Here is a 26,178-nt window from a genome sequence, read left to right as displayed (position 1 = left end):
TCTCTTGCCTTAACCTATTGGATTAATAACTATTGTAAGACTCCAACCATCTGCCTCCTGTGTCTGCATCTGGGTCTTGCCTTGTGTCATGATACACTGTAGTATTTCACCCAAGACGTATGGGAGTTTATCAAAATTGGGTTCATTTTTGAATTCTTTGGATCTGTGTAATCTGAGGGAAATATGTGTCTCTAATATGGTCATACATTTGGCAGGAGGTTAGGAAGTGTGGCTCAGTTTCCACCTAATTTTGTGGGCAGTGTGCACAGGCTGTCTTCTCTTGAGAGTCAGGTCTGCCTACGGTGGCCATTCTCAAAAGCAAGGCTATGCTCACTAAGTCTGTACATAGTCAAAGCTTTCCTAAAGTTTGGTTCAGGTACAGTGGTCAGGTATTCTGCCACTGTACTCTCTGTTAAACAGCTTGGAAAATTCCAGAAAATGATGTCATGGGTTTAGAGGCTAATGGACATCATTTGAGTCAACTGGAAGTGTACCTGTGGATGTATTTCAAGGCCTACATTCAAACTCAGTGCCTCTTTCCTTGACATCATGGGAAAGTCCAAAGAAATCAGACAAGACTTCAGAAAAACAATTGTAGACCTCCACAAGTCTGGCTCATCCTTGGGATCAATTTCCAAATGCCTGAAGGTACCACGTTCATCTGTACAAACAATAGTACGCAAGCATAAACACCATGGGACCACGCAGCCGTCATACCGCTCAGGAAGGAGACATGTTCTATCTCCTAGAGATGAACGTACTTTGGTGTGAAAAGTGCAAATCAATCCCAGAACAACAGCAAAGGACCTTGTGGAGATGCTGGAGGAAACAGGTACAAAAGTATCTATATCCACAGTAAAATTAGTCCTATATCGACATAACCGTAAAGGCCGCTCAACAAGGAAGATGCCACTGCTCCATAACCACCATAAAAAAGCCAGACTACGGTTTACAACTGCACATAGGGACAAAGATCATACTTTTTTGGAGAAGTCCTCTGGTCTGATGAAACAAAAATAGAACTGTTTGACCATAATGACCATCGTTATGTTTGGAGGGAAAGGGGGAGGCTTGCAAGCCGAAGAACACCATCCCAACCGTGAAGCACGATGGTGGCAGCATCATGTTGTGGGGGTGCTTTGCTGCAGGAGGGACTGGTGCACTTCACAAAATAGATGGCATCATGAGGCAGGAAAATTGTGGATATATCGAAGCAACGTCTCAAGACATCAGTCAGGAATTTAATGCTTGGTCGCAAATGGGTCTTCCAAATTGGACAAAGACCCCAAGCAAACTTCCAAAGTTGTGGCAAAATGGCTTAAGGACAACAAAGTCAAGGTATTGGAGTGGCCATCACAAAGCCCTGACCTCAAACCCATAGAAAATTTGTTGGCAGAACTGAAACTGTGTGTGAGCAAGGAGGCCTGGAAACCTGACTTAGTTACACCAGCTCTGTCAGGAGGAATGGGCCAAAATTCACCCAACTTATTGTGGGACGCTTGTGGAAGGCTACCCGAAACGTTTGACCCAAGTTAAACAACTTAATGGCAATGCTACCAAATACTAATTGAGTGTATGCAAACTTCTGACCCACTGGGAATGTGATCAAAGAAATTAAAGCTGAAATAAATAATTATTTCTACTATTATTCTGACATTTCACATTAAAATAACGGGGTGATCCTAACTGACCTAAGACAGGGAATTTTTACTTGGATTAAATGTCAGGAATTGTGAAAAACTGAGTTTAAATGTATTTGGCTAAGGCGTATGTAAACTTCCGACTTCAACTGTATATGTTGAAAAATGTGGCGCTTAAGCTGCATCCCTGTCTCACCACTGTGGAAAGAAATGTGTTTTTTGCCAATTTTAACCGCACACTTGTTTCTTTACATGGATTTTATAATATCGTATGTTTTTCCCCAACACCATTTTCCATCAATTTGTATAGTAGACTGTTTTATAGTGATCTGTTTTTTTCTCTCTCTCTCTCTCTCTCTCTCTCTCTCTCTCTCTCTCTCTCTCTCTCCCCCTTGAGGGGTGTTTCTGTCTTCCTCTTCTCTCTTTTACTCTGTATGTATGTACGCGTGAGTTTGTGAGTGTGCACGGTGTGTGTCTATCAGTGACTGAGTGTATGTGTGTTTATGAAGTTGTGACATCCTGACCCAAGCAGGCTGTGATGGCTGCTTTTGGACCAGTGGCGAGGTTGGATCGCACACGCTGTCAGCCAGAATGAGCTGTTGTGTTTAACCCTGCGCGGCCCAGACAGGAACGCATCACTGACCCCCCTGACCCAAAGGCAGTGGGGAGACAGACTGCCTTGTGTCTGTCCCTATTCCCTATATGATGCATTACTTTTCACCATAGCCCTGTGGGTAGTGCACTTCATAGGGAATGAGTTGTCATGTGAGACGCGTGCAAAGTATCACACGACGGTGATAAGGGAGATTGATATTTCTCTCAGTGGAGAATTGAGTAAAGACAGTAAGGAGAGTTGTGCTCTACTCACCGAACCTCTTGTATCCAAAAGACTGTACTTCCTCCTCGTCTGCAAAATCGTCTGTGGGCATGACAACAGAGACATGTGTGTTACCATGAGGTCTGAGAGAGAAATCACACACGGCAACGAATGGACCGTGTAGCCTATATTCCATTGGTTCCAGAACAAAAACACCATAATAGATCAAGAAGATGGTACAGTCACATCACACACTGAAATCAACTGCGTGGTCTGATAGGTGTCACTACATTTACCGCAATGGAAATACGTTTTGACTTTTTTTGTGTCATCCTCAATGATTTTAAATGCGTTATGATGTGGTCGTATTGTGCATTGAATGATCAACTAAATATCTCTCTCTATAAACCTTCATATACACTGCATTATTGCATCCCAAATGGCACCCTACTTACTGTATAGGGTCCTATACTACTATAGTATATGGGCCCTGGTCAAAAAACATTTGACACTCTGAATATCTCAACTCCTCAGAGGAATGAGTACCCCACCCCACCTCAGCAAAGGTCAGGACAGAATGTTCTCCCCGAAACTGTTCTGTTACCATGGTTCTCTCTGGTTGAGAGACCTTGTGATATAACCAAGCATTTTCAGCCTTAACTATCACAACAAAAATGGCAAGATCCTGGAGGGACTGTTATATGTACACACGTTAGCACTCCATGTTTCACAGGGAATCCAGTGTATGTGATAAAAGTACAACTGACACAGACTGTTTATAATATGATACTTCCGGCATGTCTGAAGAATTATGCAGCACCGAGGATGTGTCCACAATGGCACCCTTTCCCCTGTCGTGCACTACTTTTAACCAGGGCTTACATGGCTGTAGTCAAATGTAGTGCACTATAAAGGGAATAGGGTGCCATTTGAGACGTGACCCTAGGTAACCAAATGGATGCAGGACACCAACAGGCATTTGCTGCAGCCCAGGACACTACACAAATGTCTTTCTCTCTGGGGGCGAATATATAGGCCTTACTCAGCACATAGCTTTATCATCGTGATATGTTATAGAGGCTATAACTCCCCATCAAGAGCCTCTTTCTATGTGGAAAGGAGACAGGAGGACTCAGGCCTTTAAAAGCCACAAGCTGCGGTTTCACTGGGTTGTTGACTTTAAACCCTAATTACACTTTGCCACACTACACTGCACTCCACTTACACTAGAAGCCAGTGCAGGGAGGCTGCAGAAAGATAAGGACATCACTGACAATGGCTAGCAGATGTTGCAGAGGGAGAGATGCAGTTTTGACTGGGGGCAGTGTGAGGGGGAGGGGAGAAGGAGGTTGAGGAGGGTGGTAGTACACTACATAGAGAATAGGGCGCCATTTGGGATGCAAGCCTGTGTGACAGAGAGGTCCAAAATGGACATATGAGATGTTCTACACTGTAAGACATTTCCTGTAATTTTTTTACAATAAATTACTGGCAGCACAGTAGCTAGTAGGTTACTGTAAATGTACAGTAAATTACTAGCAGCACAGAAACCAGTAAATTACTGTAGATTTACATGACCTTTACTGAAACAGAAATTTACAGCATATTACTGGACCACCTGACTACAGCAACATGCTGTATTTCTCAAATGTACAGTGCTTTACTGGAAACACAGTGGTTAGTAAACTGTTGCAGATTTACAGCCCAGGCAGCTAGTGCCAACGATAGGCAGTATTTCTGTTACATGTATTCAATATATTTCCATATTTTCAATACCTATATTGAATACCTGTATTTTCTAATACAAAAAAAAAACTTACACGGTGCTCGCTTAACGACAACATTTTCGGTAATGGTAACATCATCTTTTTTACTTGCCATGATTGTGATATGTTCTTGTTGATCTTCCTTACTTCAATGCACTGACTGTAAGTCACTCTGGATAAGAGTGTCTGCTAAATGACGTTGATGAAATAAATAACCTATCACAATAATAGCAAGTAAAAAGTTACTGAGAATGTTGTTGTAGTTAAGGATACATTGGTCTTCAAGGTATTTTGTATTTGTAACAAGGTACCTTTTGATGTCTCTTTGCCCATCTCTGGCTAGTGCAAAGTACGTTACTGTAATATTCACAGTAACTTGAAGTTACTGTAATGTCCGAGCAACTGTAATATCCGAGCAACGATACAGTACAATACTTAAACATTTGCCTACTATTGTCACGCCCTGACCTTAGAGAGCCTTTTTTATGTCTCTTTTTGGTTTGGTCAGGGTGTGATTTGGGTGGGCATTTTCTGTCCTTTATTTCTATGATTTGTTTGTTTCTATGTGATGGCAGGGACAGCTGTCTATCGTTGTCTCTGATTGGGAATCATACTTAGGTAGCCCTTTTTCCCCCTCCTTTCAGTGTGGGTAGTTAACTTTGTTTGTGGCACTTAGCCCTGTTAAGCTTCACGGTTGTTTCTTTCGTTTGTTGTTTTGTTGGCGACATTTTAAAATACAAATAAAATGTACGCTCACCACGCTGCACCTTGGTCTACTTCCAACGACACCCGTGACAACTATACTGTATGGAAGTAAATGCTACTGTCGTAATATTGGTATTTTACTGTAATTACACGGGACTGGTGCAAACAGGTTGACTGCTAGGCATTTGTATAGTACAGAATATTCATGAATATTTGGTGTTTTATATCGCTTGCAAAGACTTCCAAAGTGGCTGTGACTACAGCGCCAAGCAGACCAAAAGGACTTGGCAAAAAACTCAACCAGTAAAGGTTTAAGACTTGCTGCCACTCTGATCTGTCCCCTTTACACATGAAATGATTAGGGAACTTCAACCACATATCAGTTCAATTGCTACAGCATTCTCACTAACGGATGCACCAAATACCGTAGAGCCACTTACAAGTCACGCCAAAATATGTTGAGCTAGCGATTCTTTCACCTCCCACAACATTTATCCCAAAACTTTGCCATCATTTAAAGAATGCTGCAAAAAAATATACAACAACACAGCAATACAGTACTTTATGGTTAAAGCTGCAATATGTAACTTTTTTGGGGTGACCTGACCGAATTCAAATAAAAATGTGAGTTATAGATATGTAATTTGCATTAAAAGCAAGTCTAAGAAGTGGTAGATCTGTTCTATGTGCACTATTTCTTTGCTTCCCGTTCTTAAGTTACTTTTGGTTTAGTACCCCAGCTTCAAACAGCTGAAAATACAATATTTTTAGTTATTAAAAATATATTCCACAGCGGTTTAGATGGTACAACGATTCTCCACACTATATTTGTTTTGTCACATCAATTGAAATTAACCAAATTTTAGCAACCAAGAAATGGCGGAGCAATTTCAGCATATTGCACAAATTTTGCCCCCATAATGCATTGCTCTTTACAGTACTGTACTGTAATATAGATTTACAGTAGGTCTATGTACATCTTTCGCTGGAAACTTACAGCAATTGTTACAGTGATATTGTTCCCTGATCACTTTTGAATTTGAGAGACACATCTATCTGAGTACTACCATCTATGGTGTTACGTTTGATTTCGCACAGGTAAGATAACAAAACGGTTTTTCGCAAGGGAGTTAACATAACTATATAATGGAATACATCGATTTATAACGAGAAAATGACAGATCCATGTAAAACACAAAAAAAATTATCAAATACGCAATACACTTCCATGCATAAAATATGGTTCAAATTCCACTTTACTAATATTACTGCAGCCTTGACCAAAAATATCACTGCTATCATACATGTAGGTCATATCACCAAGGACCAAATTATCAAACAAAGACAGCCACTCTCTCATTGTCCAACTATAGAGAATGATGCGACTGGCGGAGAAAGGCCAAGTCATTTCCCAACGCAGCTGAACTCCACACCACAGGCTCTTAATCTCATCCAGATGTGCAACACACAGCCCCACGCACAAATAAGCACGCACGCACACATATACAGAAAACCGTGAATTCATCGAAATCATAGTTTAGCTACGACTTCAAACTTCTCAAAACTCCATTTTAAGATGAACATAACTGTGCATAACACATACTGTACCTTTCATGGCGTTATATAAATCTGTTAGGAGTGTAGAAGAGATGAGAGTCTCTATGTCACTTTTAGCGCATCTCAAAATTCCGTCCAACCGGGCAGAGTTGAATTAGTTGCTTTGAGAACAGAAAACTAAACGTGTACACAAAAAGTTCAGCTCCCCCAACTGCGAAATGTAATGATTGCGCACGAACCGCTCCGTTGGGCTATTTGTTCATCCCGAACATCCCGTTAGAATGTCATTGTTCCGTTATTTGCATAAATAGTTGAATAAAATATGTAGAGTGCGTTGGAGAGAAATGTAAAAGATCACGTATTCGTAATATTTTGTGTAGCTCTGTAAAATGTACCCGTGGCTATAGTGTTAGGTTGTTGATGTCTTCTTTCCAGTACGCTGCGCCTGCCACAATCACAAACCCACAAAAATGTCAAAGCCAAAGGAAGTCCCGCGTCTGGAGCCCCGTTCTAGCAGCAAACCACGTGTGTTCTACATCTGTCCGATCCACCCCCCCCCCCCCCCCCCCCCCACGCCTCGCACTCCTTAAAGGGGAAAAGGTGAGGATGCCTTTCAGCGCGAACTCTGGGACCCTTGTGGAGCTGCTAGCAGGAGATGAGATTAGATTACTGGCTTGATGGCGATCGCGTCCTCTGGGTGAAAAATCTGGTACTCATTAAAGACCATTTCAAAGGGGCTGCGGAGGGGGCTCAACCAACATCACTGGACCAACCTGGGACATTAGACAGTGCACTGCATTTTTTTGTGTGCACTTTCTCACTTCAAGTAGTATTTATTTATTAGACAAAACAGTTGGAATGTTCAAAATCCATCCACTCTTTTATAAAGTTGTACATTTCCACTACCACCAATAACTATTATCACCCTTGAGAGAAGTTACTACTCTCACAGCTGGGAATGTTGCTAGGAATGCCAGACCATTTTATTCAGCCTAATGGGAACCCAAACACAGACCTTACCCTCTTTGGTTTGTGGCCCCTGAAATGTCATTGCCCTGCAGATGCAGTTCGCTGATCAAATACACAGGGTCTTCTCAGGCTAATTAGGACAACAAGGCAATTAGTATCTTTATCTTATCTTAAAGCCACATGTTTTACTGAGTGTCAATGGGCGTACGAGTACACACGACGTTTCTGTTTTGTCTAAAACGGCCCAAAGTAATATAGAGTCACCTACGTTTGGCGCTTATGTCCACATTGAACAAAGCATGAATTGTATACGTGTGTGTGCGCGTGCTTATGTGCGCGTGTGTGTGGGTGTTTGTGTGCGGGTGCATGCATGTGTTTAGCGGCAAACTCCCTTGGTGTTCGCACTCAAGCTGATCCTCTGGCACGCGTTCAGTCACAATCTGATTCTACAAACAGATCGATTTCAGGGAAAAAACTGAAAATCCCCCAAGCTTTAAAGAGCAGCCACAGATCACCTCGTAAAGCTTCCGGTGCATTCCAAATGGCACCATATCCTGTTTGACAAGGGCCCATAGCGCATTATATAGGGAATATGGTGCCATTTGGGACTCAATTTTCTTATTTATGGATAGAGCCCATAACCAAGCCTTATTTATGGATAGAGCCCATAACCAAGCCTAACCCAGGCTCAGTGTTAAGGGCTTGGGTTATGACACAGTCCGGAGGGTATCGGCTTCTAGACCAGTCTGACATAATTTGAGGGGTCATCCAGTGTTTTCCATAGGGCTGCAAAACTGTTTAAAAATATATATTTTTAACTTTTAACTTTTTTTTATTTTTTACTGTTGGCTATAATTGGAGCAGCAGGTTGGTATTAGTTCCCAGGTAGAGATCAGGGCTTGCTGATAGAAAGCAGTTGAGTGGCAGGTAGTCTATATACCAGACTCCTGCTGGGCCTCATTTAGAGGTTGGGACCTCATTTGCTGTGTCAGGGCTCTGTGCAGTACAGAGGGTTCATATTAACCAGGCAAGAAATACTGTGCCTTCAGTAAGTATTCACACCCCTTGACTTTTTCCACATTTTGTTGTCTTACAGCCTGAATTTAAAATGTATTCAAATTTGATTTTGTGTCACTGGCCAACACACAATATCCCATAATGTCAAAGTGGAATTATGTTTTTCGAAATGTTTCAGAAATGTATTAAAATTGAAAAACATATATGTCTTGAGTCAATAAGTATTTAACCCCTTTGTTATGGCAAGCCCTAATAAGTTCAGGAGTAAACATGTACTTAAGAAGTTACTAAAAAAGTTGCATGGACTCTGTCTACAATGATATTTACATGATTTTGAATGACTACCTCATCTATGTATCCCACACATGCAATTATCTGTAAGGTCCCTCAGTTGAGCAGTGAATTTAAAAAACAGATTCAACCACAAAGACCAGGGAGGTTTTCAAATGCCTCGCAAAGAAGGGCACCTATTGGTAGATTGGTAAAATAAAAAGCAGACATTGAATATCCCTTTGAGCATGGTGAAGTTATTAATTACACTTTGGATGGTGTATCAATACACCCAGTCACTACAAAGATACAATAATAATATTCCAAAATATGCATTCTGTTTGCTATTTGGCACTAAAGTAAAACTTTATGTCCGGAATACAAAGCATGATGTTTGGGGCAAATTCAACACAACACATCACTGATTGCCACTCTTCATACTTTCAAGCATGCTGGTGGCTGCATCATGTTATGGGTATGCTTGTCATCAGCAAGGTCTAGGGTATTTTTTAGGATAAAAAGGAACGCAATAGAGCTAAGCACAGGCAAAATTCTTGAGGCAAACCTGGTTCAGTCTGCTTTCCAACAGACACTGAGACAAATTCACCTTTCAGCAAGACAATAACATAAAACATGAGGCCAAATATACACTGGAATTGCTTACCAATATGACATTGAATGTTCCTGAGTAGCCTAGTTACAGTTCTGACTTAAATCGTCTTGAAAATCTATGGCAAGACTTGAAAACGTACATACGCCAATCAGAAGCCATGGATTACAGGCAACATCCGCACTGAGCTAAAGGGTAGAGCTGCCGCTATCAAGGAGTGGGACTTTAACCCGGACGCTTATGCTATGCCCTCCGACGAACCATCAATCAGTCAAAGTGTCATTACAGCACTAAGATTGAATCTTACTACACCGGATCCGACGTTTGCCGGATGTGGCAGGGTTTACAAACTATTACGGACTACAAAGGGAAGCACAGCCGTGTGCTGCCCAGTGACACAAGCTAAATAACTTCTATGATCGCTTCGAGGCAAGCAACACTGAACCATGCATGAGAGTATCAGTTGTTCCAGACGACTGTGTGATCATGCTCTCCATAGCCAATGTGAGCACAGATGACGCAATCTCTATTGCACTCCACACTGCCCTTTCCCACCTGGACAAAAGGAACACCTACATGAGAATGCTATTCATTGACTACAACTTAGTGTTCAACACCATGTGGCCTCAAAGCCCATCACTAAGCTAAGGACCCTGGGACTAAACACCTCCCTCTGCAACTGGATCCTGGACTTCCTGACGGGCCGCCCCCAGGTGGTAAGGGTAGGTAACAACCCATCTGCCACGCTGATCTTTAACACAGGGGACTCTCAGGGGTGCGTGCTTAGTCCCCTCCTGTACTCCCTGTTCACCCATGACTGCATTGCGAAGCACGACTCCATCATTAAGTTTGCCGACGAAACAACAGCGGTAGGTCTGATCACCAACAATGATGAGACAGCCTATAGGGAGGAGGTCAGAGTCCTGGCAGTGTGGTGCCAGGATAACAACCTCTCCCTCAACGTGATCAAGACTAAGGAGATGATTGTGGACTACAGGAAAAGGAGGACCGGGCATGCCCCCATTCTCATCGACGGGGCTGTAGTAGAGCAGGTTAAAAGCTTCAATTTCATTGGTGTCCACATCACCAACAAACTATCATGGCCCAAACACACCAAGACAGTTGTGAAGAGGGCTCGACAACACCTATTCCCCCTCAGGAGACTGAAAAGATTTGGCATGTGTCCTCAGATCCTCAAAAAGTTTGACAGCTGCACCATCGAGAGCATCCTAACTGGTTGCATTACCGCCTGGTATGGCAACTGCTTGGCCTCCGACCGCTAGGCACTACATAGAGTAGTGTGTACGGCCCAGTACATCACATGGGGCCAAGCTTCCTGCCATCCAGGACCTCTATACCAGGCGGTGTCAGAGAAAGAAAGACATTGTAATTGCCAAAGACTCCAGCCACCCTAGTCATACACCGTTCTCTCTGCTACAGCACGGCAAGAGGTGCCGGACCACCAAGTCTAGGTCCAAAAGGCTTCTTAACAGCTTCTACCCCCGAGCCATAAGACTCCTGAACAACTAATCAAATGGCTACTCAGACTATTTACATTGTCCCCCCTTCCCCATTTTTGCACTGCTGCTAATTTATGTTTATTATCTATGCATGATCACTTTAACTCTACCTACATGTACATATTACATCAATTACCTCGACTAACCTGTGCCTCCGCACATTGACTCTGAACCGGTACCCCACTGTATATAGCCTCGCTACTGTTATTTTATTGTTGCTCCTTAATTCTTTTTATTTCAGTTTATTTTAGTAAATACTTTCTTAACACTTATGTTTCTTAAACTGCATTCTTGTTTAAGTGCTTTTAAGTAAGCATTTCACTGTAAGGTTGTATTCGGCATGTGACAAATACTATTGTGTTTTATTTGATTTGAAATGGCTATCTAGAAATGATCAACAACCAACTTGACACAGCTTGAAGAATTTTGTGCAAATATTGAACAATCCAGGTGTGCAAAGTTCTTAGATACTTACCCAGCAAGACTCACAGCTGTGATTGCTGCCAAAGGTGATTCTAACATGTATTGACTCAGGGGTGTGAATACTTATGTCAATGAGATACTTCTGTATTTAATTTACAATAAATTTGTCAAAAATTACTAAAACATGTTTTCACTTTGTCATTATGGAGTTTTGTGTGTATATGGGTGAATTTAATTCATTTTAAATTCAGGCTTTAACACAACAAAATGTGGAATATGTCAATACAAATGTGTTCCACATTTACCAACCTGCTACCATACAGTTTAGATATTGACTAGTTCTGGTCCAGGGCGTAAATCACATTTCTACATTAAGTCAGGCAAGGAACGTGCACCAAGGCCCTGGACCAGAGCTCGATATTAATATCATCAGGATGACGTAAAAATGGTCAGAAAGTGAAAAGGAAACAACATTCCCACAGACCAATTCACACAGAAACACACACACACACACACACACACACACACACACACACACACACACACACACACACACACACACACACACACACACACACACACACACACACACACACACACACACACACACACAGAGAGAGAGCACAGTAATTTTTCAATCGTGCAAAAGCGAAAGCGGTTTTGCATGCATGGTGGATATTACGGGTCCAAGGAAAGGAGGTCTTCGTGCCATGGGGTTCGGTTTAGAGTTTGGGTCTTTCTGGCATGGAGCCACAGTGAGGCCCTGGGTTGTGTATGTGTGATGGCCATGGCAAACAAGTTAGATTCAGAGTAGAGCCAACACTCAAACTTCGGTGCGCCATGGGTCGCGCCATGGGTCGGCCTTCTCTCTCTGCAATGTGAATATGGGCGATTCGTGGAAACAGTTTCACTGAGACACGTAGCCTGTGGAGAAAAGGCTCTGAAGTCCTATGGAAAAGATAAGCAGATTGTTTTTTTGTTTTTGTTTTGTTATGTATGCACTGAAACGGTAATCTCTAGTCAGCTGTACAGGTGAGGTGTGGATGATGGCAGGCTTAATGGTCGATTTTGCAAATAGGCTAATTGGATCTAAGATGACTGCTGTCTACAGTCATATAAATAGAACAAATCCTTGGGTTAATGCGAACACATCACGCTCGACCGCACGGCGCTACCAAGTCTGCTGCTTCTGTTTTCTCTCATCTCTCAAGGTAAACGTACGTTTGTGCCATTCATCCTATAGCATGTTCCCATCACGTGTTGTAGCTTTGCTTTCTGATTGGTTTCTGGTATGTATTGAGTAAGTAATTAGGCATGTATGTAGGCTACTATGGATGCTGGTATGCAGGATATCTGTTCGTATTGGCAATAACTGATGACTGATATTCTGGTATGAGAAAGGTATGGTGTGTTTTGTGATGTGTTTTGCTGTTGCAGTCTTTTCTATGGATGATATTTTGCTCATACTGAAATAGAGATTATTGTCAGTAGGAGGAAAAATCTTGTATGTAGTATTGAGTGGCTATCAGGGTTGGAGTCAATTCCATTTGAATTCCAGCCAATTCAGAAAGTAAACCAAATGTTCCTTGTTGAAAAGCATAGAAGATAATTGGAATTTCAGTGTACTTCCTGAATTGATTGGAAGGGAAACAGAATTGACCCCAACCCTGGTTGCTATTCAGTTTACCATGTGGTTTTCCAGCCACTATTCAGTTACTTAATTTGCATTTCAGTGGAGAGAGACAGATGATTTATTTTGTGAAGTTGAACATATGTCTTTTAAGTATAACCCATCTCTAACATTAGAACAATAAGCATAAATAGTCTATCGAGCTACTGATTGTACACATCCGTTGCCCTTTATGTCTTCGAAATCATTGGCATCTTTTCACCAATCCTTTGAATACTTAAGATATTTGCACCCCCTTGTGGCAGACAACGGGATCCCTACGTCATGTCAGGTGTCTATTCAAATCCCCTTGTCTGTGAAGATCAGGCAAGATCCAGAACTGTCGATGAATCAATGACTTCCAGGAAGGTTCCGTGAGAAGAAGTCATCTCTCTAAAGCCCAATTCAAAGTCCACAGCCGGCAGAGCCACGATCATCCGGCGGCCCCATTGTGACATGCCAGTCAAGAGAGCACGTTTTTCTGTATCGCTCTGACGTCAAGTCCTAATATTTAACCAATTGGTTGTGTTTCAGAGCTGCACCTGTGAGAGTACGCCAGTGAAGATGAGAGCACTGCTGATTCTCACCCTCTACATTTCATCTCTTGGGGTCCTGCACTGTGGCCCCGACCCCTCTCCCACAGAACTGAGTGAGGATGTTCTCCAGGGTGAGACCTCTTTTGAAATGCACTCTACCACATGCAACTTTATTCACCTTTATCTAACATGTGACGTTCAGCAAAGCCTTTTATCCAAATGGACTGACAGTAGTGCATGCAAACATTTTCATATTCCTTGAACCCACAACCCTGGCATTGCAAGGGCCATACTTTACCAGGACTATCGGTGTCACATAATGGCAAGCAAAATCAAATCAAATAGTATTTGTCACATGCCGAGTCCAACAGGTGTAGACCTTGAAATGCTTACTTACAAGCACTTAACCAACAATGCAGTTCAAGAAACAGAGTATTCAATCAAATAAACGAAAGTAAATATTAACACAATAAAATACCAATAACGAGGCTATATACAGGGGGTACAGGTTAGTCGAGGTAATTTGTGCATGTAGGTAGGGGTAAAGTGACTATGCATAGATAATAAACAGTGAGTAGCAGCAGTGTAAAAACAAAGGGGGTGTCAATGTAAATAGTTTGGGTGGCCATTTGATCAATTGTTCAGCAGTCTTATGGCTTGGGGGTAGAAGCTGTTAAGGAGCCTTTTGGACCTAGACTTGGCGCTCTGGTACCGCTTGCCGTGAGGTAGCAGGGAGAACAGTCTATGACTTGGGTGACTGGAGTTTGGGCCTTCCTCTGTCACCGCCTAGTATATAGGTCCTGGATGTTAGGTATCTTGGCCTTAGTGATGTACTGGGCTGTACGCACTACCCTCTGAAGCGCCTTACGGTCAGATGCCGAGCAGTTGCAATACCAATTGGTGATGCAACCGGTCAGTATGCTCTCGATGGTACAGCTGTAGAACTTTTTAAGGATCTGGGGACCCATGCCAAATCTTTTCAGTCTGCTAAGGGGGAATAGGAGTTGTCGTGCCCTCTTTACAACTTTCTTCGTGTTTGGATCATGATAGTTTGTTGGTGATGTGAATACCAAGGAACTTGTATTTCTCGACCCGTTCCACTACAGCCCTGTCGATGTGAATGGGGGCTTGTTCGGCCCTCCTTTTCCTGTAGTCCACGATCATCTCCTTTGTGTTGCTCACGTTGAGGGAGAGGTTGTTGTCCTGGCACCACACTACCAGGTCTCTGACCTCCTCCCTATAGGCTGTCTCATCGTTGTCGGTGATCAGGCCTACCACCATTGTGTCGTCAGCAAACTTAATGATGGTGTTGGAGTCGTGCTTGCCGCAGTCGTGGGTGAACAGGGAGTACAGGAGGGGACTAAGCACGCACCTCTGAGGGGCCTGTGTGTTGAGGATCAGCGTGGCAGATGTGTTGTGGTCTACCCTTACCACCTGGGGGCGGCCTGTCAGGAAGTTTTTGTCCAGGTGGGAAAGAGGCCGTGTGGAGTGCGATTGAGATTGCGTCGTCTGTGGATCTGTTGGGGCGTTATGCAAATTGGAGTGGGTCTAGGGTTTCTGGGATGATGGTGTTGGTGTGAGCCATGACCAGCCTTTCAAAGCACTTCATGGCTACCTACGTGAGTGTTACGGGGCTGTAGTCGTTTAGGCAGGTTACCTTCGCTTCCTTGGGCACAAGGATTATGGTGGTCTGCTTGAAACATGTAGGTATAAGAGACTCGGTCAGGGAGAGGTTGAAAATGTCCGTGAAGACACTTTCCAGTTGGTCCGCGCATGCTCTGAGCACATGTCCCGGTAATCCGTCTGGCCTATATCCAGATGTTTTTTCTGTTGGTTCTGGGTCCAGGGCTGTCGAGGGATGGTGAGCGTTATGTTGACGAGGAGATGAAGAGAGCCTTGTTTGGGGTGAAGCGGATGAAGGAGGTGATGGAGAAGAACCAAGAGAAGCATGAACTCCTCATGAAGACCCTCAAAGAAAGTAGCGACAAGAGGAAGGTAAGCCATTTCACAGACAAAGCCGTGCACATAAAATCATCATACAGTAACATATACAGTGCATTCGGAAAGTATTCATAGCCCTGGATCAAATTGGTTTTTTCCCCTTCATCAATCCGCACACAATACCCCCGAAATGACAAAGTAAAAACAGGTTTGTAGAACTTCTGTCATATCCAATCGGTAGTTTACAGTCTTATCCCATCGCTGCAACTCCCGTACGGACTCGGGAGAGGCGAAGGTCGAGAGCCGTGCGTCCCTCGAAACACAACCCCGTCAAGCCGCACTGCTCCTTGACACCACGCACACGCTTAACCCGGAGGCCAGCCGCACCAATGGGTCAGAGGAAACAAAGATGAATGGAGAAAAGTACAGAGAGAATGGGTGAAACTCATCGTTATACCCAAGAAGACTTGAGGCTGTTATCGCTGCCAAAGGTTCTTCAACAAAGTACTGAGTAAAGGGTCTGAATACTTATGTAAATGTGATATTTCAGGGCCTCCCGAGTGGCACAGTGGTCTAAAAGGTACTGCATCGCAGTTACTACAGATCCCGCTGTAGTTTTGGTACCCTTCCCCAGATCTGTGCCTCGACACAATCCTGTCTCGGAGTTCTAAGGACAATTTCCTCTACCTCATGGCTTGGTTTTGGCTCTGACATACACTGTCAACTGTGGGACCTTATATAGACAGGTGTGTGCCTTTCCAATGTCCAATCAAATGAATTTTCGACAGGTGGACTCCAATCAAGTTCCAAACTTCTTCCATTTAAGAATGATGGAGGCCACTGTGTTCTTGGGGACCTTAAATGCTGCAGATCTGACTTCCCCATACACAGAAACCCATCACACATTTTCTGCCTCATAAAAAAAGGGTCATACAGAGACCACAAAGCAGACACTTGTGGATGTGGACTTAAGGAGGGCGTAGAGTACAATTATTTATTTTTTAACTGTTTTTGCATTGTCATTATGGGGTATTGTGTGTAGATTGATGAAGGGAATTTAAAAAAAAAATCAATTTTAGAATAAGGCTCTAACTTTACAACATGTGGAAAAAGTCAAGGGGTCTGAATACTTTCCGAAGGCAATGTATAAGGTACCATGATAACAACAAATCACAGATTATTATCTGCATATGATTTAGGCAGTGAAAGATAGCACTTGGTTGAACACACCACAGCATTTAAGGCACGAGACAATGTGCGTTAATGTAACTCTATTAAGCACATGTACAAATATGTAAGTTATGCTCTTCCCCGAGGATAAGAATGTCCTCCAAATGAATAAATAACGTCATATCTGATTATATCATCAATAAAATAAACCCCACTGTAAGAAATTAATCCACGGTGAGAGATTGGAGTCCAAAAAAGCATTAATCATCCTGAATCTAACAGGGTGTGTCCCAAATGGCACCCTATTCCCTATGTAATTGCATAGGGTTTAGGGTACCATTTGGGATGCAAACAGGCTCACCATCTTCTACATGCCGTACACTGACACCAACGCTCTGACTTCCCCACACACAGACACCCAATCGCATAGTTCCTGCCTCGTAAAAAAAGCTCATACAAAGCAGACAGTGAGTTGTGGATGTGGACCTAAGGAGGGCGTAGAGTACAGCCCAGTCAGGATTAATGGGCTGACTGTAGATTTATGTCTGTGTTCTGCATTCGTTCAGAAGGGAGGGTACTGTGAGCCAGGGCCTAGGAGGACCGCTGAGCTGAAGGGGCCTCAGAACCACATCCTCCTCTTTCTCTCCTCATTGACCACACATTCACCCTACACACTGACAGAGATTAGTACAGAGGTAACCAGGAAGAAATGGAGAGGTTACAAGGACCATTAGGCATGGTTATATTAAAATGCAGCACAGTACTTTTTCATAGTTATGATCATTGAAATGGGGTTCCATTAAGTCAGTCCAGTTGATCTTGCCTGTTAATACCTCTAAAGAACACCCCAGTTTGCTATTGAATTTACAATTTTGGCTGCATTTTAGTTCCCAATATGGTCTATTCCATAGTGAAGTCCTCTAGATACAGATCTAGGATTAGCTTCTCCTCTCCCAAGCCTAACCTTAACCATTAGTGGGGGGGAAATGCACCCAAGATCTGCATATAAGGGCAACTACACTTTACTCTTTATTTTAATGAAGGGGGCAGTGCAACTGTCCACAGAGGCGGAGCTAAAGCTTCAGAAGGCGGAGGAGCAGTGCCATGATTCGCTAAGGACATCATTTATGGAGTGTCGACCCTGCCTGGAAGACACGTGCAAGACATTTTACACCTCCACCTGCCGGAGAGGCTTCTCCTCCTTCTCTTTCAAAGTAAGGCCTTTATCTCTGCCTTCAAGGCCCCTTACACATCCACGGCTGCATCGACCCATGTCTTATCAAGTAGGCCCAAGATTGGTACAAATTCAGCTCCATTTAGGTATTTGGTTCTCTTCTGCTCACAGGTGGAGGAGTTCTTCAGGAAGTTATCCTCTCAACTGGAAACTCCAGACCAGGTTGTCAATCAGAACCAAGATAACCTGACCCAGACCCAGAACTCGGACGATCCAGATCTGGAGCTGGTGCGGCTGAATGCCTCCTTCAGTCAGATGCAAGGGAAAATGAGCTCCCTGCACAACCGGAGCACAGAGCTGGTCAACAACATGCACCAAGAGTTTGGCCATGGCTTCTGGGTGGCCTTCACCACTAAGCTGAAGCCCGAGCCCCTCTCCCCCACACAGGAGTCCCCTAGTGGGGGCTTCTTCATGGGCATGGGCCGCCTTGGCAGCATGGGCCTAGATGATGTGCTGGAGGAAGTATATGACTTTGGCCGGGCGGTAGTGGAAGACTTCAGCGATGCAATGACAGATGTCTTGGACGAGATGCAGGAGGCTGTAGATGAGGAGTCTTGGCAGCAGAGAGGTATCCAATGATAATAGCCATTCGATACACATTCAGACTACTGGCAAATTGGATCGTTATCAGATTTGTCAGGAAATACAGTATCTATTTATCATATACCATTATATAATGTTGAGATTTCAAGATCTAAGTACTATAGTCAAAGATTGTATAGTATGAAGATGCCTAGAAACTGCTCCTCCAATATAAATCCCAGATTGCGCTTGTAGGCGATGCCATGGCAATGTTGGCTAGCTAAACTCATGCGCATAAACACGTCATCGTGTCTAACTGTCATTCTCGCACCAAACTGCTCATGTGCAGGCCGTCAAATCAGAGGCACCCCTCCATCCCTTTCATGAGGTTGGAGTAATAACATGTTCAGCTACGTAAGACATTGACTCAAATCTAGTTTGTGCCTTTAGATTTAGAGAAAAAATCACAACCAATAATAACAACCAATACTTTCTCCCGTTGACTTCCCAAACCCCAAACCCCTGATTGGTCTGTCGAGTCTGCTTCGCAAAGTGTTCCCAAAATATTTTCAATGTTGGGCCTCTGGGTTTAGAAACTCTGTGCTATAGTTATCACATTGTGGTGTCTCTCTAATTTGATACAGCTCCGATAATGTTTTCCTGTGTGCTGTGCCCTTTTCCAAAAACACAGAGTCCTTCCCTAGCTGGAGCTGGGTCCCAGTTCCATTCCCAGACATGTATCTCTGTAGACAGCTCCGCAGGCAGGTAGCAGAGTGCTGGCAGCTGCAGAGACTGTGCGAGTCCTGTCAGGACACTTTGGTGAAAGGTAAATATTGATGATCATCATTGAACTCTCATTGATTTAAAAGGTTTCCTGTCCTATTGGAACACATGGTTCAAATCACACATTGCGCCGCTTGGGGATTCCCATGAAATGGTGTTCTATGGTCTAGATTCTAGACTGTTAACTTAAGTGTTTGACCATGCCGTTGTGTAACAGAGATGGTCTCAATTTGCAAATCACTAGCTTTTCTAGTGTAATTAGCTAAGACAGGGACAGGTGAGGAAGCTATACTGTTAAGCAAGCACAGTGTTATAGGGGGGAATGGGTACATTTACAGGGGGGAATGGGTAAAAATGGGTAAATTGAACTACCCTTGTTTCTAGGAAACCATATACAAAATGTCTCATTTCACCAAATATTTAGGAAGAGGTTGTCAATTCGTGGAATTTGTGAAAGAAGAAACCACATGGAAAAGGTTGTAGCAAGTTAGGTCCAAAAACTGATTTTTCACCAAGTCTAATTAATATATTGTGTTAGAGGTTTCATGATGCTTGTATCTAAACCAAAGTAGATCATTTAAAGGTTGTTCTCTAGATCAGTTGTGGTCTCTATCAACTTAAATATGAGGTACCTAAACCTAGCATGAAATTGCTTCCTTGTAACTGTGTGGGCTAATATAGTCAAAATGTTTGCCTTGGGGTAAATTGAGCCAATGGCAAGTTTGAGCAAATTGAAGTGTTTTCTTCTCAGTTGTAACGCAAGGCATTATCGCTGGGATATGAGATAACAACAGGGCCTGGCCTATGTTAAAAGTGTTTAAAAGAAAAGTTCAACCTGTCTTAATAGCTGCTTAAAATGATTAACAGACAAAAACGCGATTGTGTTGAATTGTGTTTGGGAAAGAAAGATAGACATGTTTTTAAAAGGTAGTGGTAATATTACATTTAGTACAGAAATGTGTAGGCGGCTTAACTTACCCTGTCCAGCGGTAATGTTTACATACATTCTGATTATTTCCAGGGAGACACAACATCCTGACATACATGTAGACATCTTCGTCATAAAGAATACTATATTTCCCTTGACAGAGTTGATGCTGAATGTAAGAAATGTCTAAATTTCTCCCCAATCTCCCCTTATCTTGTATCATGTTCCCCCAGCGTGTCCCAGTGTTAGGGAACTCCACTCTGCGCTGGAGGAGACCTACATGGTGCTCAACACGTCTCGTCTGCAGTATGAGGAGATGCTGCAGGTGGTCCAGAAACACACGGATGACACACGCACCTGGCTCAACGCCATGGAGGCCAAATATGGCTGGGTGACGCAGCTCACCAATGGCACCCTGGGTCCTCAGTACATCTTCGGTGTGAGCGCGGTAAGTTCACAGTACACACGTAAATGGTTGTCCTTTTGTACCTCTGATGATGATGATGATGTTGTTGATGATGATTTCAGCCCTTTAGAAAAAAATAAAATATATTATTCTCACGATTACTGTGTTGTAATATGTTTACAGGTGGTTCTACAGGTGAGGGATAACGGGTTTAAAGGTGACACCAGAGTGGTGTTGAACATCCTGAACTCTCCTTCGTTAACCCTCTCCGTCCCAGCAGAGCTAGAGGTGCAGGACTCTGCCTTCATTCAGTATGTGGCCCAAGAGGCCCTGGCCCACTACAAACAGTCAAAGGTAAGTATAAAGTCTGCAGCTAGGCAAAACGTACATGCCATGATCACAGTACCCAGACAATTCCTTATCATTTAAATGTCTCATACAGTATGCTATAGGCCCAAGCTAGTTATACATGACAAAAGTAATGGGTTGTATCCTGCATTGTTTCTGATCCTTTCACAGATATGCAAGCTGTGCTATTCATAAGCCTCAATTTACCATTGTGTGTCTACCAGTTCCTTGGAATGGAGCATTATGTTTAAGGTTGTATGCAACATTTGGTCGAGCTACGAGCTATACTCTATACAGTAAGTGATGGAATAAAAAAATGTAAGCAACATGTGTTTGATCAACTTTTACATTTTACTGATGATTAAACTGTGATTGTGAACATTTCCATGGTTATTTTTTATTTATTTATGTTCATACATCACTGGTTTCTGATCACTCGTCTCTATATTCGCGGCATAAAGAGAGGCGGGGATTACCTTTTGCGCGTTTTTCCCCAATCTCCCATTGGTCCAGTTGTAAAACCAAGAATCACGCTTGCCCTCGTCTTTTACTTGATTGGACGAATATATTCTATGTAGGTGTGTCTTCGAGGGAAAACCAAAATAAACCGGGAAATGTTAAATTTAACACAGGAGTAGAAGAAATCAACCAGTGCTTCCACTGCATGAATTGTGTCAGTATTTTTTTGTTGTTGTTAAACTAACCAACAAAATGCCTGCTACTTCTGACATACACACAGCGGAACCTTGTAATAACGAAGAGCCTAAGAAGGCAGATAGTCAGGTGGGACAAAGTTCGTTCTCTCTCTTCTGTGATGAACGCGGGTATCTGAACCAATGTGAATACATTTTGCAACATGGACATCGAAAGGGAGACCGAACAGGAACGGGGGTCATCTCTGTTTTCGGTTCACAAACGAGATACAGTCTCCGGGGTAAGTCGATTTAACTAATGTTAAGTATGTGTGGGAAGTTGTGCGTAGACGGTTAATGCACGATTAAAACATGTAATTTTCCCGCCATGGCGGGAATTGCACACACAACCTAAGTTGAACGTTGCCTTCTTAATTAACTGGCTTTGCATGGGACCTCTGTTCAAATGACTAGCTTTTTTTTTTCGTTTATCATTCCAGATCAGTTTCCTTTGCTGACGACGAAAAGGGTTTTCTGGAAAGGAATTCTCGAAGAACTACTGTGGTTTATCAAAGTAAGAAGGAAGCCATGTCCCCCGAAATAATGCACCAGTGACCACGTTTACATGCACACCAATATCCAGAAATTATTCGGAATACTCAAGTATTCTGTTTTTTTGAGTTGGCTAATATTAACATCATATCCCCTTAACAATGACCGGAATACAAGCTTTCCCGGGTTATGTAAAACCAGGATAAAATGCCTAGGACATGGTGCTTTTTAAACGGGGAAACTCATGTAAACATCTTATTCGGTTTACTGTTTTACGCGGTCTGCGCAGGCTCCGGTTGCATAAATCGTGCCATCGTCACACAACACCCTAGACTGCGAACACCCATGATTCAAACGTCATCGCACAACACCATAGACTGTTGGCAGTCTGGTGACGTTTCCATCTGATTGTCAAACAAATCACTTCAAAAAAGTAGGCTACCTGTGCAGTTAGATCCACCATTAATAATGCAATTTATTTATCTGATATTCCATAGGGGACCTTATTTTCAACCCCAATAATTAACTACATTTGTTAGGCCATTTGTTTGTCAACTATAGTTGAATACATGCAGCTTCTATTCTGTCATAACTTGTTCCCTTATAAGACTAGTCCTCACCAAAACAATGTCATGCATCTATAGAATGAATGCATTAATCTAGTTAACACCGGTGAAGTTGTTTATTTCGTTTAGGAACCGGGAGAATCCTGTTGCTGAGCAAATGATTATTTGTTGTATCCATTATTCTGCAAGAGTAAATATGATATTTCCCTACATGTGAAAGGTTATAGGCCTACAGCCAGTGTCCATCCACACTTCAGTTTTCTGTTCCATTTGACCCATATGAAGTTAAATGAGGAATATTCTGTTCATTCACAGATACAGGGATATCACATGTGCATGTAAACAGATATTCCTGAGTAAGATCTTAAGCGTGATATGAGCTGCTATCCGGAATACTGTATGCGCGTAAATGTGGTCACTGTTATAATGCATTGAATTGAATGTTTCCACTAGATGGCGCGCCATACCAATACATCGGGCAGAGACGTTGACTGATCTTGTTCTGTGTGTTTGCTGTAGGGCTCAACAAATGCCAAGGAGCTCGCAGAGAAAGGGGTGAAGATCTGGGATGCAAATGGATCGAGACAGTTCCTGGACAAAATGGGGTTTACAGACCGGGAGGAGGGGGACCTGGGACCCGTGTACGGTTTCCAGTGGAGGCACTATGGTGCAGAATACAGCGACATGCACAAAGGTCCATCACCCTGACATGGTGTTGTAGGATTATGTTGTGTTTCAATCCAACCAATTTGAACTGTAGTGCTTAATTCTCTTGCCTAATACCTCACTTTATAGATTACACAGGACAAGGTGTGGACCAACTACAGATGGTTATTGACACTATCAAGACTAATCCAGAAGACAGGAGAATCATAATGTGTGCATGGAACCCCAAGGGTATTTGACTAAAATATTCCATTCTGATTTTGCACAGGTCTAGATATTACATTTGCAGTAATGATTTCAATGTGTATTCCACACTTAACAGTCAGTGTTGGTTTGTATCGCTCACACCCACTCCTGTGCTGTTCTCAGACCTGCCCCACATGGCGCTGCCCCCCTGCCATGCCCTGTGCCAGTTCTATGTCATTGACGGGGAGCTGTCGTGTCAGCTGTACCAGCGCTCGGGGGACATGGGCTTGGGAGTGCCCTTCAACATCGCCAGCTACGCCCTCCTCACCTACATGATCGCTCACATCACAGGACTCAAGGTGGGGCAGACACTGGTTTAAATATCCTACTCTCAACACCTCCCTTCCTTTGACTAAAAGAAAAGAGGATATTTTAATAAGAGGTGTAGTAAATTTAAGAGATTTCTTGCCTCGTTTCCCATTTTAGCCTGGGGACTTTGTGCACACTCTGGGAGATGCTCACATCTACAGCAACCACGTCGAACCCCTCAAAGTGCAGGTAGGTTCATGACCCGATACAGCAACACGGGCAACTTTGACATTGAGATATACACTGCAGTGACGGGTGTGTAATGCTACAGCCAATGAGATGTGTATGCATACAATACCAGTTAAGTTTGGCCACACCTACTCATTCAAGGGTTCTTCTTTATTTTTTACTATTTTCTACAATGTAATAATATTGTCCATTTTGATGTTGTCCGTCAACGGATGACTCCCATTTTTAAGAACCATTGTCTCGATCTATAGTTGGACGCAATGTCTGGCCGCAGCCTAAACGTGATGACCCTTCCCTTACAGCTCCAGAGAGAGATTCGGCCCTTCCCCAAGCTGAAGCTCCTCCGGACGGTTGAGAAAATAGATGACTTCCGTGCAGAAGACTTTGAGATTGTTGACTACAATCCCCACCCCACCATCAAAATGCAGATGGCAGTTTAAATGGGCTTCAATGAACTAATATATGGGTGGTTGTCCTTTTAACTGATTTAAATATTCCGGTACAGTCTACCTGTTGCCTTTTTTTATTTTTAGATTTAATTGTGTATTTTGTTTGTCATGTGATTTTTGTAAATAAAGAATTTATACATTTAGTTGACTTGTTAGTTGGCACAGAGCATTGGAAACATGTTCTAATATTAAACAATTTATTGAGACAGAACATTAGAGTACAGATCTAGGATCAGCTTACACTCCCCCAGTCATAACCTTAACAAATCGTGGGGGAAATGAATAACGGACCCAAGATCCACTTCTAGGGGCAACTTCACCCTACTCCACATTCCTCACGGGTTCAGGAGCTGCTTCCACATTTCTGAAGGGTATCAGTGTCTCTGCACTGATGAGTCCCAACATCTCACTGGAGTAGCCTGGATCCTGATGGAACAATGACCAACAGAAATGTTGGTCATTGTGATCATTATGATTAAAACATACCTTGGGAGGCATGTAGTGGGTGTTATGAGTCGCATAACTTAAAGTGCTCATCCTGAGAAAGACTGGAACAGATTTAATTTCAGCTCCTGACCCCAGGTCAAATATTAGTTATAATTACATGGATTTAAAGTAATTATGGGGGTCATGGTTATATTGAATGTTTTGTCATTGTGGCTGGAATATTACCCTAAGTGACAGTGAAAGGAAGCCTCTACATAATACAAATATTCCAAATTATGCATCCTGTTTGCAGTAAGGGACTAAAGTAAAACTGCAAAACATTTGGCAAATAAATTCACTTTGTCCTGAATACAAAGCATTATGTTTGGGGCAAATACAACACATCACTAAGTACCACTCTTCATATTTTCAAGCATGGTGGTGGCTACATGTTATGGGTATGCTTTGTCATCTGCAAGGACTAGGTAGTTTTTTAGGATACAAATAAATGTCATAAAAACAGGAAAAATCCTAGAGGAAAACCTGGTCTGCTTTCCAACAGACTGGGAGACAAATTCACCTTTCAGCAGGACAATAACCTAGAACACAAGGCCAAATATACTCTGAAGTTGCTTACCAAGACGATATTGAATGTTACTGAGTGCCCTAGTTACAAAATCTATGGCAAGACTTGAAAATGGCTGTCTAGCAACAACCAACTTGACAGAGCTTGAATTATGTTCAAAAATTGTACAATCTAGGTGTGCAAAGCTTAGACTTACAGATGTAATCACTGCCAAAGGTTATTCTAACATGTACTGACTCGGGGTTGTGAATACTTATGTAAATTAAATATTTCATTTTCAAAACCTTTGCAAAAAAATCTAAAAACATGTTTTCACTTTGTCATTATGGGGTATTGTGTGTAGATGGGTGAGAGAGAGAAATCGATTTAATCCATTTTGAATTCAGGCTGTAACAACAAAATGTGGAATAAGTCAAGAGGTGTGAATACTTTCTGAAGGCACTGTATCTATGTCAGTCTGTGTCTCTCTCTCTGTATGTTCCTATAGTTGTGCATTGCATTATGAGGTTTACTGCATCCAATGGCGTAACAGATTAGATTTACCAGTGTGTTGTTGGGTCCAATCATCTGCCGTATGAGACTTCACTGGCGAATGTCATTCTCTAGGTCAGACCCCACAGTCTTGCACTAACTGATGGATGGACCAAGTTCAAAGTGATGGTGGGGGCTGATCATACGGCAGATGATTGGACCCAACAACACACAGGTAAATTGAATCTGTTATAC

General features: G+C 42.7%; 3 protein-coding genes across 5 annotated transcripts in view; 2 read left to right on the top strand and 1 right to left on the bottom strand.

Annotated features, from left to right (window-relative positions):
- LOC115130381 (collectin-12-like) overlaps positions 1-7,007 on the bottom strand; it is a 68,789-nt gene extending 61,782 nt beyond the window's left edge. The window contains exons 1-2 of one of the 2 annotated variants that reach the window (XM_029661471.2): positions 6,537-7,007; positions 2,509-2,559 (exon numbers count right to left, since the gene is read on the bottom strand). In XM_029661471.2, coding sequence (XP_029517331.2) covers positions 2,509-2,559; positions 6,537-6,543 — 58 coding nt within the window. In that variant the 5' untranslated portion in view covers positions 6,544-7,007. Of the gene's footprint in view, positions 1-2,508; positions 2,570-6,536 lie in introns of those variants that run through there. The other variant, XM_065019529.1, reaches the window with a different exon arrangement.
- Positions 7,008-12,449: 5,442 nt separating this feature from the next.
- LOC115130379 (clusterin-like protein 1) lies at positions 12,450-21,216 on the top strand. Of its 2 annotated transcripts, none has more exons than XM_029661468.1 (9): positions 12,450-12,505; positions 13,498-13,630; positions 15,346-15,494; positions 17,654-17,824; positions 17,956-18,412; positions 19,058-19,192; positions 20,311-20,525; positions 20,667-20,837; positions 21,003-21,216. In XM_029661468.1, exons 2-9 carry the CDS (start codon positions 13,528-13,530, stop codon positions 21,024-21,026), a joined length of 1,425 nt encoding a protein of 474 aa, XP_029517328.1. In that variant the 5' UTR covers positions 12,450-12,505; positions 13,498-13,527; the 3' UTR covers positions 21,027-21,216. The 2 variants fall into 2 exon arrangements, with proteins under 2 accessions (XP_029517328.1, XP_029517327.1); XM_029661467.1 differs by lacking the exon at positions 12,450-12,505 and adding an exon at positions 12,517-12,695.
- A 216-nt stretch (positions 21,217-21,432) lies between these two features.
- Positions 21,433-24,583, top strand: tyms (thymidylate synthetase). Its single transcript, XM_029661470.2, has 7 exons — positions 21,433-21,765; positions 21,964-22,037; positions 23,101-23,275; positions 23,377-23,478; positions 23,617-23,792; positions 23,920-23,991; positions 24,294-24,583. Exons 1-7 carry the CDS (start codon positions 21,543-21,545, stop codon positions 24,429-24,431), a joined length of 960 nt encoding a protein of 319 aa, XP_029517330.1. The 5' UTR covers positions 21,433-21,542; the 3' UTR covers positions 24,432-24,583.
- The last annotated feature ends 1,595 nt before the right edge of the window (positions 24,584-26,178 follow it).

The sequence above is a fragment of the Oncorhynchus nerka genome, linkage group LG6 (assembly GCF_034236695.1).
Source record: "Oncorhynchus nerka isolate Pitt River linkage group LG6, Oner_Uvic_2.0, whole genome shotgun sequence".
Lineage (NCBI taxonomy): Eukaryota > Metazoa > Chordata > Actinopteri > Salmoniformes > Salmonidae > Oncorhynchus > Oncorhynchus nerka.
Note: the sequence above shows the minus strand (reverse complement) of the source record. Positions and strands in the feature narration are given on the sequence as shown.